Here is a 13,149-nt window from a genome sequence, read left to right as displayed (position 1 = left end):
ACTGCCTCCTATCCACCCCCTCCCACCAGGGGTCTTTCACAACTTTCCCTGTGAACAGGACTGGCTTTGACATCTGCCTTGAGAGCTGTCAACGTGTCTTCAGTGGAGCTGGAGATGTTCAGGGAGTCAGACCCCAGGCTCTGCTCCTCTCTCGGCCGACAGTGAGATTTTAAAATATTAAACCTGGGGAAAGGGTGTGACATAAAGATGCTATGATAGGCAGAGGGGGAAGGAAGGAGTCGCCACGGGTCTTCAGAAGCTCAGGAGAAAAACTCTCTGAAATTAAACGGGTTAGAGATAGAAGCAAATGCCTTGAATGTGTAAATCACCAGAAGCTTAAAACACGAATGATGGATATTCTTACTGGATTGTCCTTATTAAGGTGAAGCTGTGGTGAGTGAGGCCAAATCCTGGTCCCACCAAGGTCAGGCTGTCCAGGGACATTCCTCCTCTAGGAAGGATGTGACAGAGTGAACCGTGGACAGCAGGGCTCTCTGGGTTACTATATGTATTTAGGGTTGAGAAACGTGACCTTTCCACTTCAACACTCCAAGATTCAGGGACCTACCTCACAAAAAGTTCTAGGTTTCTTCTTTCTGTGGGGTTCCAGTGTATAGAGAGGGTAGAGCCATTAAGTATGCTAAATCCCCACTTCTCCACAGACCCCACTGTGCTATTGCTCAGCGATCAAACCTTCCCCTCTGTGCTGTGCCCCGCACTGCCATTCACACCAGTCCCTGTCACTTTGCTTTACTCTCCTAGCCTGGAACTTACTTCACAGCTCTGGTTCCTCGGCAGCCTCCCCCAGGCTCAGCCAGCCTGGACACTGTCCCGGGGAGACCCCTCCTCTTCCTGGGAGGTCAGGGCCTGCTGTGCCTCACCAGCCTCCTTCCGGGGTTTTCCCCCCATTCTCTTCCTGAACCTCAACCCCTCCCCAACACCCCCACATTTTGCTGCTGCCGGTGTAGGCGGGGCAGAAGGCGTGGGCCATGGAGCTAAGAGCTGTTGCTAGGAGTGTGGGTGATGAGAGGTGGTGGGCGAGAGAACCAGGAACTCCCCAGTCTTCCTCCCATTTCTCATTACAAATGCTTCAAGAGCTAACGCCAGCGCTTTGGCATCCTTTGTGGAAAAGAATCAGGTCTGACCATGACAGCAGGTACAAGAGAAATAAGTTTCAGAACCTGCTGCCGGGCCCATGTATGGTATTTATAACAGTATAACAGAAAAGTCTGAGGAAACTTGGAAATAAGTTTATTCTCAAGAAACTGCCAAACCCTCCTCTGAAGGTCGGTATCCAAAATGTCCTGGCACAAGACTAACCTCTAAGAGAACAGAAATAGATGGTGTTTTGGGGCTGAAACACAGCCAAGGCAAGACACTCATCAGAGGAGGCCTCTGCCTGACTCTTAGCTCATACTCTGGTCTCTGAGAGCTCTGAACCCCACCCATGCTTGGGGGTCCACACTAGATACATCATGTCTGCAATCTAGCCACCTCCCGGCCTGGTAGGTGGTTACCTCACCTCAGTTCACACCCTTGTCAGGGGCGCACAGCTTTCTACCACAGCACCCAACCTCCTTCCTTCCTCCTCTTGTTCCCATACCACCCTACCCTGGTCCTCTCCTCTAGGCGGCTTTGCAGCTTCTAAATCAAGCTTGACGGAGGAGGTAATACAACCAACCCACTGGGGTCCAAGAGACACTCAGAAGTTCTGGGAAACTGTGCTTGTTAAACAAAGGCAGTTCCTAAGCAAGGCTCCAGATCTTCCCGCCTACCCAAGGTGGCATTCCACACACTGTAAAAGAATGACAGTTTTCCTCTGTCATTTTCCAAGGCCAATACACAATCAAGGACCAAGATGTGGTTATTCTATAAAGAAACAGGAACAAAGGAAATCAATAGTAATTTTTTTTTTTTTTTCCTTTTCTCTTTTTAAATCAGGTCTCAGGGGGATTTTTATTACCAGGTTGAAAAAAAAAAAAAAAAAAAAAAAAGCACCACAGGAGAGGAGCAATGAGCCAAGCATTCACTCAAATGAAGTCATTGGGGTGTGGGGGAAGTAGGACAGGGCTTGGCTACCTCTTGCTGTTAAGGTCACTACCCTTTGACAGAGGTGGCCTCTGACCTCCACAACCCTACAATTCTATTTTGACTGATCCTGAAACCCATGAAATTCAGATGTAGGCCCAGCCCAGAAGTTGAGATAAAGCTGACTAATATGGGAAAAGCTCCCGGTATTTGCCCCCAGCTGAAAGGGGCTGGCGGTTCTTTGGCCAGGGATGCAATTTATTCTGCCCTGCTCCTTTCAGGGAAATGCTAATCCTTCATAGGCAACTGGAGGGGAAGACTTAAATGTGTTGATGATGAATGACAATAATCTTTTGTCCAGTCTGCCTCCTCCTAGGGTTGGACCTTAAGAGTTTAATCAAATGTTGGTAAGTAAATTAATGCTTTACTGCAAAAGGAGGTGCTGGGAGGAAGCGCTGGGAGAATATATTTCCTCTGACATGTGAGTTTCAATACACTTAATTGCAAAGGCATCGGTTTGGGGAGGTGTTGAAAGAATGCTTTAGACTCTTTATTTACACACACACACACACACACACACACACACACACACACACAGAGGCAGGGCCACTATCTCAAAGCTGCATGGCAGCATGCAGTGTGAAAGAAGTTTGTTAGTTCCTTTAAAGCCGTACAAACCAAGCATTGCATTGGCATTTCTTTGGCTAGCAATAGCAGCAGGGCTGGAGAGATGGCTCAGCAGTGAAGGCTGCACTGCTCCCAGTACCGACATCAGACCTGTAATGCCAGCTCCAGTGCACCTGACAATCTTCTGGACTCCTTTGGATATCGGCATTTACATGCGCACTTATGTAATGTGCACACACACACACACACACACATATATATCCATAAAATATTTTAAAAGTAGTGACAGTTGTAGGAGAAAAGGAAAACAATAGAAAATAACCCAGGAAAAACTATCCTAGTCCTGAAGATCCAGAACGTTATTTTAAGGACACCAACTAATTTTTTCCCCATTTCGGTCCAGCTAACACTGGGCATGGCCACTCCATGCTAAGCCCCATATGCTGGCCACACTGTCATGTCAACCATCTCTTTTACCCCTACATTACATGCCACAAAGTAGGTTCATTGCAGCTGAGAAACTCAACATCCCAGGAGTACAAGAGTTTTACTCGCAAGATAGAGTGGACAATCATGAAAGGCTTTTTTTCCCCTGTTGATTTTGGGAAGGGTTTTTAAGATATTTGACAATCCCCAGCTCTGAGGCACAGTGAGCTGGGACCGAAGATGAGGTGTTCCATCTCCTGGTCCAGGTTATTTGTCTACAGTTCTGCGTTGCCACCCAAAGGGCTAGATTTTCCCAAGAGGGATGTGGATGGGATTTCAAGTCAACAATCTGTAAATAGAGCTGACCAATATTCCGGAACTTGGGTAAATAACTCCTGATGGGCAGGGCCCATTTCCTGTGCTAAATGTGAAACCCTATTGTATACAGTCAATGTAAATCAATTATTGTCAATGACTTAGTGGTACAGGCTCAAATGAGAACACTGAAGATTCTTGAGGTTGGTGTCATACATCCTAAATTGTGCATGCCACAACATGCTTGTGGAGGTCAGAGGACAGTTTGCAAGAGTTACTTCTCTCCTTCCATGAGGTGGGATTTGGGGAACAAACTTGGGGTGTTAGACTTGGCAGCAAGTGAGTTGTCTCAACAGGACCCATTCTGAACTTTTCTTTGGGCATTTCTTGGTCTTGCCAACATTCCCTATCACATACCTCCTCCCAGAAAGCTTTCCTGATTGCTCACTTTCCCCGTTATTTGATTTGTGTAGTAATTATGTTCAATTTCCTTCTTATCACTAAAAAATAATTCATTTGCTGTCTGGATGTTTCTTATATCCTCAAATGATGGGATCAATTGCTTCTACTTATTTTTTTATGGAGTCTAACACAATGTGATATTTTCATTCCATTTTGCCATGTTATCCACTTTCTCAAAAACCTTTACAGGAACATGATTTTAGGAGGTCGCCCAATAACTAGTGATCTTCTGAGTGATCGCCTTTCAAAAATGTCCATTCACTGGTTTTTAAATCCCACGTGCTGTTTAAATCCACTGGCTACCATCTGAAATGACCAATACCCAGGCCTCTCAGCACAGACAGACTGAATCAGAATTTCCTCATGTCCACACAATGATAAAACCAGCATAGAATTTGTAGCTTCTCACTGCCCCTCATGAATATGCATTTCTAATTAATGTATATGCAGATGTGGTTTTGTTGTATGCAAATGTGACTTTGTTGATTTAGAATCACAGAAGTTTTATAAATAATATCTAAAATAAGATCCAGGTCAATCTGGATCCAAAACTGAAGCCCAGGAGGTGGTGAGGAGAGGCTGAGCAGCTGCCTCACACTGGGAGGGGGTGGTTGCCAAGTGACAGGTCCTATCTTGAATGACTGGAATTTTCTGAACTTCTGTTTTGGAACTAGTTACCAGCCTGAGCTGTGTAGTTTCTAAATTTCTGCCTCTAAGGAAAATGAGTACCTTGAGTGGAAGAATTGGGCTTTAAAAGCTGTCAGTGCCAGGAGTCCCTTAAAGACTTGCAGTGTAGCACATTCCAAATAATCCATTGCCACGACAAGAGGAAATTCTACAGCAGGATATATCAAAGTCAGAAATAAATAAAAAGTAAATGATGGCTATCTGTTTGTTGGCCTTATCGTTGGACCTAGCTCAAAAGGCCTCAGAATCTTGATATCAGAGCACAGAGCACACCCATCCTTAGCTAAGCCAGCAGACATATGTACCTATGAGCAAGATACTCAACACCTCAAGCCTTCTTTTCTTAATAAAAAAGATAGTGCCTGCTCCATTGACCCTACACTTTCCAGTTATTGCAAAGGTTAAGTCAGATGGTTTATGCGGATGTATTTGGAGGATACCAAATCTCAGTGCATATATTTGCACAGAAGCGTCTTGTTAGTATCTTTTGAATGTGATGGCTTTTAAGTATTTGTTGTTTTGATTACTGAAGTTCTAAATCCTAAATTCTTGGTACCATGTCACTTACACAGTAAGATAAACTAGATTTAGTGCTAGACTAGAATTTCTAGCCACTGAAAGTATCACATAACCAAATGTAGGGACGTGAAGTGATGTAGTAGACTAGCCTAGGCTCTGCCCCAGAGTCTGCTTTTAACTATTGACTTTGGAAGTCACTTAATTTTTTTTTTTTTTTTGGTACTGGAGTCTAATCAGTGGCCATTAGAGTCAGAGATACTGTGATAAGAATAAGAATATAAACATTTTAAAATGCAATTTCCCAAGCTATTAATTCATGCAAGTCCACATTTTTCTATTTCTTCCTAGAAATACAGAATTGGAGCCTAATTAAAAAAAAAAAAAAAGCCTCTTTCTGCCAAACCCACATTTCAAAGATGTGTAGGAGCCTCCATTTTTTAAAAGAAAAATATCTCTACTGGGATACTTGCTTATTAATATTCTCTTCTGGAGACCTTTGATTCCTATACTGGTTGGTTTTATGTCAACTTGACACAGCTAGAGTCATCAGCTGTGAGGAAGAAGCCTCAATTGAGAAAATGCCTTCTTAAGATCCATCTGTAAGGCATTTTCTTAATTAGTGATCCCTGGGGGCATGCCCAGCCCATGGTGGGCAGTACCACCCCTGGGCAGGTGTTCCTGAGTTGTATAAGAAAGCAGATTGAGCAAGCCATGGGGAACAAGCCAGTAAGCAGCACCCCATCCATGGCCTCTGCATCAGCTCCTGCCCTGCTTGAGTTCCTGTCCTGAATTCCTTTGGTGATGAACAGTGAAGTTCAAGTGTAAGCCAAATAAATCTCTTCCTTCCCAACTTGCTTTTTTGGTCATGGTGTTTCATTGCATCAATAGAAATACTAAATAAGACATTACCAAATAAATAATTACCCAAATAGGACTTCATGAAGTATTGGGAAGCTTTTAGCTGGATTTCCAGTTTGTTACTTAATTCTGGTGGACCTGTTCTCTATACAATGGAAACAATCCTTTATTAATGATTTACTAAGTGTAGTTTCAGTGACCTATTTAAATCATGGGTAGTAATTGCCTGTAAACATAAAGGATTGCATCTTTTTTTTTTTTCTCTTTCTTTTTGGTTTCTCAAGAGAGGGTTTCTCTGTGGCTTTGGAGGCTGTCCTGAAACTATGTCTTGTAGACCAAGCTGGTCTCGAAGTCACAGAGATCCACCTGCCTCTGCCTCCCTAGTGATGGGATTTAAAGGCGTGTGCCACCAACGCCAGGCTAAGAATTGCTATCTATTTTAATTTTAGGATTGTAGTTTGCATGGCCTTTCTTAGAGATACTCTCTTTCTGACTTAATTTATCACTGCTACAGCACTATCTTTTACATACTATACATCTGAAATATCTGGGCCCCTTTGTTAAAGGCTTGGTCCCCAATCCATGGCACTGTTGAGAGGTAGTAAGACATTTAAGACCTAAACAAAAAGAGTTAGGTTCACAGCAGCATGCTGTTGGGGTAGTATTCGGCCCTTGCTCCTCCTGGATCTTTGCTTTCCTGCAGCTATGAGGTGGGCAGCTTCCTCTGCCATGTCCTGCCAGTGAGCCCTGATACACTACCTGACCACAGGCAATGCACACAGGAACCACAGACACAAACCACATTTATGTTTTGTATGATCAAAACAAATCCTTTCTTTTACTGATTGGCTTATCATTTGTCTCAGTAACAAAGAGTCAATGCTCTGGCTCTTCACTGATTGGTTCAGCTGTATGCTCAATAAAATGCTGGCTCCATTTAAAGTATAATCCGCAGAAAATCTAAGCTCCGTGGGACCATCTTCTGTGTTGTTTAACTCTAAATTCCCAATATCTACCACAGTATAATAGAAACCCAAGAGAATGCCAGGCCTCCTTCCTCTTCAGGGAAGGCAGCAAAGATGGCTACTTGGCGGTAAAACACTTGGCAATTTCTTGCAGAATTCATCAATTTTCCGTGAAAAAGCCTGGAAGCACAGAATAGACTCCAACTCCAAACTTAATTTTAAAACTATGCTTTTTTTTTTTTTTTTTTTTCCCAAGACCGACCATCTTAAAGTAAAAACAGCAAGGCCATTCACAGTGGTGTTAACGAAAACGGACCACCTAGTGTGGTTGAGCCTTGCTTTGAGGGCCACCGGATCCACACTGTTCTCAAATATTTGTTGAATTTTTGAGGAATTAAGCGAACGTAGGTGACATGTGCGTGCTTGGCACAGAAGTTAACACTTGTCAAACATTCGCCTCCGTCACCACCACTGTGCCCATTGCTACTCGGGTTGTATGACATTTACGGTAGTTGGAGGGTGGCCACCTTTGGGGAAGACCTGGGTTCAAATCTCGACTCTCTCATTTACTGACACCTGCCTAAATTGCTTTATCAGTTCGGGTTCCTTAGGGCTCCATAAAGAACTGTGTTCAATTCCCCACGTTGCTGCAGCCTAGTGCACAACACAGCCGCAACCTGGCGAGAATTCCAGACACCGAAACCGCTAGCTGAGCCTAGAGGGAGCCCAACCTGCGCTTGACAGCTCCCACCCAGGGGCCCGGCAGTTTCGCCTTCGCTAGTCAGTCCAACCGGCCACGTCTGGTGCGGGTCAGCAAAGGAAAAAAACCTAGTCAGAACCCGGTTTAGACCCTCCCACTAACGGTCCCTCCGCCTCTGGCCAGCCGGTCGCAGGACTCTGGTTTCCGGCCTTGAGAGGACTACAATTTCCACCATGCACTTGGTGGGAAGTCTTTCCCGATGGATGACTACCAATCCCGGCAGGCTATTCGGTTCACTAATAACTCAGATGACAGCGTGGGATGACCCAGTTGCACGCCGGGAATTGTAGTTTCCTAGCCGTGGGCTCGCAGATGGGTGGGGAACAACCCGCCAGTTCTTGTCGGCTCAGGGGAATGATTCATAGAGTGTCAGGAGGGTCAGTTCTGCTTGTGAAAGCCCACCACGAAGCTGAACTCTTCTCCAAGACCGGTGGGCCGATGAGAGTAGGCAGGTGCTGGGCCTGACCCGGTCCCTGGAGGGTCGTCAGGCCTCCACCAAGCCCTGGGCCTTGGAGGGGGGGGGAGGCCTCAAAGCTCCGGTTGCTGGGGGAGCGGTGACGTCTCGGGGTGAAAGTTGAGGGGCGGTGACGTACGGCCTGCCCGGGCGGAGGCTGGCGGGTTGGAGACTGGAGGGAGGGAGGGAAGGAGGGAAGGAAGGAAGCTGGGAAGGAGCGAGGTAGCGGGGGCGCGAGGCGTTTACCTGGGAGGCAGCGGCTGGGGCGCGCACGGCGGCCGCGGCTCCCCCGCACCTGCGGCCATGGATGAAGAGCGCGCCCTCTACATCGTCCGGGCCGGCGAGGCGGGGGCTATCGAGCGGGTCCTGAGGGATTACAGCGACAAGGTAAAGAGCTCTGGCCCCCGGGCGTTCGCTGTCTCGCCCCGGGCCGCCTTTGGGGCTTGTACTTCGCATCCTCCCCACCCCCCCTCATTCCGGGGATGCGCATTGCTCTCCCCCGAAAACGTTTCCGGCTTGGGCATGCGTGTTTGTGCCCCCAGCCTTTCCCACTTGTGCATCCTGCATCTCCCCCTCCCCCCAACACACACATACACACCGTAGCGCCCACTCCTCCGATTCCTGGCCCAGCAGCCTGCCCTGTGGGCTTCTTCCTAAGCGTGCAAGTCACACCCCCAGAATCCGATGCGCATCTGCCCAGTGCCCGACTCCTGGATGCATACAATGCATGTGAGGCTTTCTCACCTGCATACTGTAAAAATACATGCTTCTGTGCATAAACACGGCCCTTGACATGCATAAAACACACCAGCAACGATGACAGTTCTTTATGTACCAATACCATTCTCCGGCTTTCCAGGCATCGGTGTTCTATATGTGATCTTTGGTCCTCAGCGTGTTTATAGGGTAGATGGTATCATCTTTCCCATTTTATAGATGAGGAAACCAAGGTGCAAAGAACTGAAATCACACTCAAGGTCATGGACATACATGTTGTAAGTGGGTGGAAAATCCAACTCCTAATAATACCTGTTATTTGTATCGCATTAACAGCTTTCCTATTCATTATCTCATTTAGTCTTGACAGCAGTCCTGTGAGGTATTATCTGTGTTTTGCAATGGAGACTCTAGATGGGCTAACTAGCCCAAGGTCATTCTTGGGAGCCAGAGTCTTCCCACCTAGGTCTTTAAACTGTCCATTCATTGTCCTTCCACTTTTACAATGAAATGGTATCTTGTTATGAACACCACTTCCTCTCCCCGCCCCCTCCCGGGACCGTTAGCTCTCCTTTTCTTTTCCTTCCAGAAATTTTATCTGTTCACTTGAGGAAGTGCCCAAACTAGCACCTTCAGTTCTTTAGGGGGCTAAGCTTGTATGAGAAAGATTGTTGACTCTCTTCTGTAAAAACACACCCAGCACCAAGGTACACCCTAGATATAACTGATACCTTATTCCTCATAATTCCCTTCCTACTTATCAGCCCCCTCGGATATTAACCGCTCTTATGATAACGAGGTCCCAAATTCATATAGCCTATGAAAGATGGGCCTGAGGTTTGAGTCTAGCTGTCCATCTCCAAGTCTAGTGCCATTTTTGCTGTGCTGCGTTCCTTGGGAGCACCCATGGGTCATTTTCTGGTCAAATCTTACCTCTTCACCTTCTAATATACTTCGGTGTTGAGCATATCTGCCTAATTTAGGAGAAACTCATTTAATGTGTAGGTGTACATACTTCATAGATTGTATTATTTTAACTTGATTTATTATTGCTTTCCAGAGAAGATATGGGGGAGCTGCAAGCTGGTTTTTCAAGAGGAAGTATAATAATTTGGCTATTGTGTTGAATTAACTAATGTTTATTTAGCACCTACTACATGCCAGATATCCAGCAATAATAGGAACTTTCTTCTGCAGGGAAGGGAGGAGGAAAACCAGCACTGGGATCTTAGTCCAGTACTCACTGTTTTGTGGCTAAACTAATTAGGCCCCACTTACTTGCTCCCTCCAGCTTATCCCTTCCTCTCCCTGATCTCCCTTCAGGTTGGTTTGCTCCTGTCACTCATGGCCACATCTTGTTTGAGCTTAGCTTCCCTTTCATATTGTAAGTGTTTCCTCAAGTGCTTCAGAGGGTTCCCAGACACCCTTTGTGGCCAGGCCAAGCCTGAGAATGTCCTGATTTGGTAGGAATGGGACGAGATAGCTCTTTGAGGAGAAAGCATGTTTACTATTAGTTACAGCAGGAACAGTGGAGTAGGGCTGACTGGAGCACAGAGGACACTGGTGAGTTCTCTTTCGCCTTGCGGCACTCTTCCTCAAAGGGAGAAGCTGGTGACACAGATCGGACGATGGTGAATGATACCCACGGTCAGGCAAGGAGAATAGAAAAAGCTGTCCAGATTTATGTCGTATGGGCCTGGAACCCCTAGAAAGCAGATGGGTAGCATGCCCGCCAGATTTCCTATCTAGAAAAATGGATCTGCAAAATGTTCAGAGGAAGAAGTGATTGTGGGACATTGAGGGGGTCCAAGCAGAAGAGGAAAGGTGTGGAGAAAAATTAGGTGTTTAGAAGAGGAGAAGGGCTCTGTATGTTACCTTTTCTAATAAGCCGGTCGTTGCAAGTATAGCAGAAAGAGCTGGGGTCTGGCATCAGATAAACCTTGGTTCTAATCTCAACTCTGCTGTTAATAGCTTCATGACTGTGGATGTTATTTCAAGCCTCTGGGTCCCAGTTGCCTTATCTGTGAAAGATGGATTAAAACACCATTCTTTCTATTTATTATGTGGATTAGCTCCATTGAAATATAGTGCCAAGCACTGAGCACAGTGTGTCTGTGAAGTCTTCCCTGTTATGAGGAGTTAATAGTCCGGATCCTTCATGAGGTGGTGTGGTCAGAGTACAGGCTCCCTGGATACTGACCCTCAGTTTACAGTGTATGTGGCCAAGTCCAGATTCTTCACTGTGCTGCTCTGACCTCTGTCAAATGAGAGGAGTAGTGTCCATATGCTAGGGCTTTGGTCAGGATTGCCTGGGTTCTGTGTAAAGCACTTAGAACTGGACCTGGTGCTGAAGAAGCCCATGGCTGTTTGCTGTCAACAAAGCCAATGGCACTGAACTGACGTAGCATAGCTAGAAGTCTGGGGATTTTCCCACTCTATATCTTACCCTTCGCACCTTCCATTGGTATGGTTGCCACATTATATCGCCGTCTGCTCTCAGAGCAGCCAGGAGCACTGTGACTCCAGCGTATACCATCTCCAAGCACTCTTGCTTCATTTGCTGGCCCTTGTTGTCATAGAGAAATCTCTATCCCAGAAAGAAAAAAGAGTGTTTGTCAAGGGGAAGTTGCTTCAGAATAGGAAAATAATTCTTCTTGGGTGGTGGTGGCACACACTTTTAATCTTAGCACCTGGGAGGCAGAGGCAGGCAGATCTTCAGTTCCGGGTTAGCCTGGTCTGCAGAGCAAGTACAGGGCCACACAGGGAAACCTGCCTTGAACACCCCACCCTAAGAGTAGTTGTTTCTCACTCCTAAGTTCACCTGCTAGCGTGTATTGAGTGTCTTTTGGCACTGTGTACTTTCCTGAGAATTTACACACACAGTCCCCTTACATTAAATGTTATAAGAGAAATGGAAGTATTTTCATATTTTTTGAAATAGGAGATGGAGGTCCAGACTGACAAGGTGGTTATATGGCTAGAAGTGGCAAATGCGGTCTTTAGATCCCTCACCTTCACCCAGGTCACTTTTGCGGGGCTGTGTTGCCTGTCTCTTGTTGATTCTGCTTTTGAGTACAGGAAGGTTTTATTTTCAGGAGCAGTGTACTACTTTCTTTGCTACTGGTGAGCCCTAAGCACTCTCCTATAGTTAGAATGAGCTGTTTATTTTGAGATGTGTTGCTATAGTTTAGACTATCTAAGCCCTTGGTCTTCCTTCCAGGTCTATTCTGATAACAGGTTTAGTAGAGAGGCTGTTGACCATCTTTAGCTTCATTGTCAGGTTGAGGTACACTGTAACATTGTGATTTTGTTGTTGTTTTTCAAGACAGGTTTCTCTGTGTAGTCCCGGCTGTCATGGGACTCCCTCTGTAGACCAGGCTGACCTCAAATGTGGAGATGGCCATCATCTGCCTCCCGAGTGCTGGGACTAAAGGCATGTTGGGGAGCGGCTAGACTTTGAGCACAGGGTCTTGCTTGTAAGAAAATGTTCTGCCTCTGAGCTCAAAGAACCAAATTTGTCACTTAGTACATGAAGAAACTTGAGTTGATTAACTGACTGATAAATCCAGACATGGCATGACATGTCCTGGAGGCAACCTGGACATGTCACTGTCTCACAGCCATCTCACAGGACTCCATTTGGAAGTGTGGAAGTTTATGGTCAGATGAATGATGAAAAGTTACTTAAGATAATGTTCCTTACGTAGGTCTCCAAGAGTTAGTTCCAGGAAAGGGAGACTGCTGGTAGCCCCGAGCTCATCATTCATATGCTAGAAGAGTGTGACTGATAGAAAACTAGCATGGAAACAGTTCTAGAAATGCAGCCTCTGCATTTGAATGGGGATTTAAATATCCTGGACCATGTACGAGGATGTTTTGCTTTCCATTTTTGAGATTGAGCTTTGACTTTGGTCTTGCCCTAGGTTTTTGCATAGAGATATCCTTGTTACAGGTGGTATTTACTTCCAAATTGTTTTATAGTCTGTTTTGAGTCCTAAGAAGTAGTCTTTGAGTGTAACTGTAGACATCAGTGCACTAACTCTGAGTTCTGTAATAGATCATCATTTAGCCAGATACCAAAGCGGAGACCATGCAGTAACAACAGTAGTGGCCATTTAATGACTATCTACCATGTGCAAGGAAAACCTTAGGGATTGTAAAGTGCAGCATGACCAGGGTTGCCCTCGGTGAGCAGCAGAACTGGGCTCATATTTGAGGTTATCTGATGGCTGAGTTTTGTGTGTGTGTGTGTGTCTGGTTCATCAGTGATAAAACCTGCAGTCATGAGTCTGGTGTGTCACTGAGAGGTTCTAGCTTGCCTGAACTTCAAA

At 45.8% G+C, this 13,149-nt stretch overlaps 1 protein-coding gene across 6 annotated transcripts in view; it reads left to right on the top strand.

Moving 5' to 3' along the window:
- The first annotated feature begins 7,916 nt into the window (after nucleotides 1-7,916).
- Nucleotides 7,917-13,149, top strand: part of Ric8b (RIC8 guanine nucleotide exchange factor B) — a 91,325-nt gene continuing 86,092 nt past the window's right edge. For 3 of the 6 annotated variants that reach the window (XM_051206253.1, XM_051206257.1, XM_051206256.1), the window contains exon 1: nucleotides 7,918-8,488. In XM_051206253.1, coding sequence (XP_051062210.1) covers nucleotides 8,405-8,488 — 84 coding nt within the window. In that variant the 5' untranslated portion in view covers nucleotides 7,918-8,404. Of the gene's footprint in view, nucleotides 8,489-13,149 lie in introns of all 6 variants that reach the window. The other 3 variants (XM_051206255.1, XM_051206259.1, XM_051206258.1) reach the window with 3 other exon arrangements.

The sequence above is a fragment of the Phodopus roborovskii genome, unplaced genomic scaffold (genome assembly GCF_943737965.1).
Source record: "Phodopus roborovskii unplaced genomic scaffold, PHOROB, whole genome shotgun sequence".
NCBI lineage: Eukaryota > Metazoa > Chordata > Mammalia > Rodentia > Cricetidae > Phodopus > Phodopus roborovskii.
This window is presented reverse-complemented; position numbering and strand designations above follow the sequence as displayed.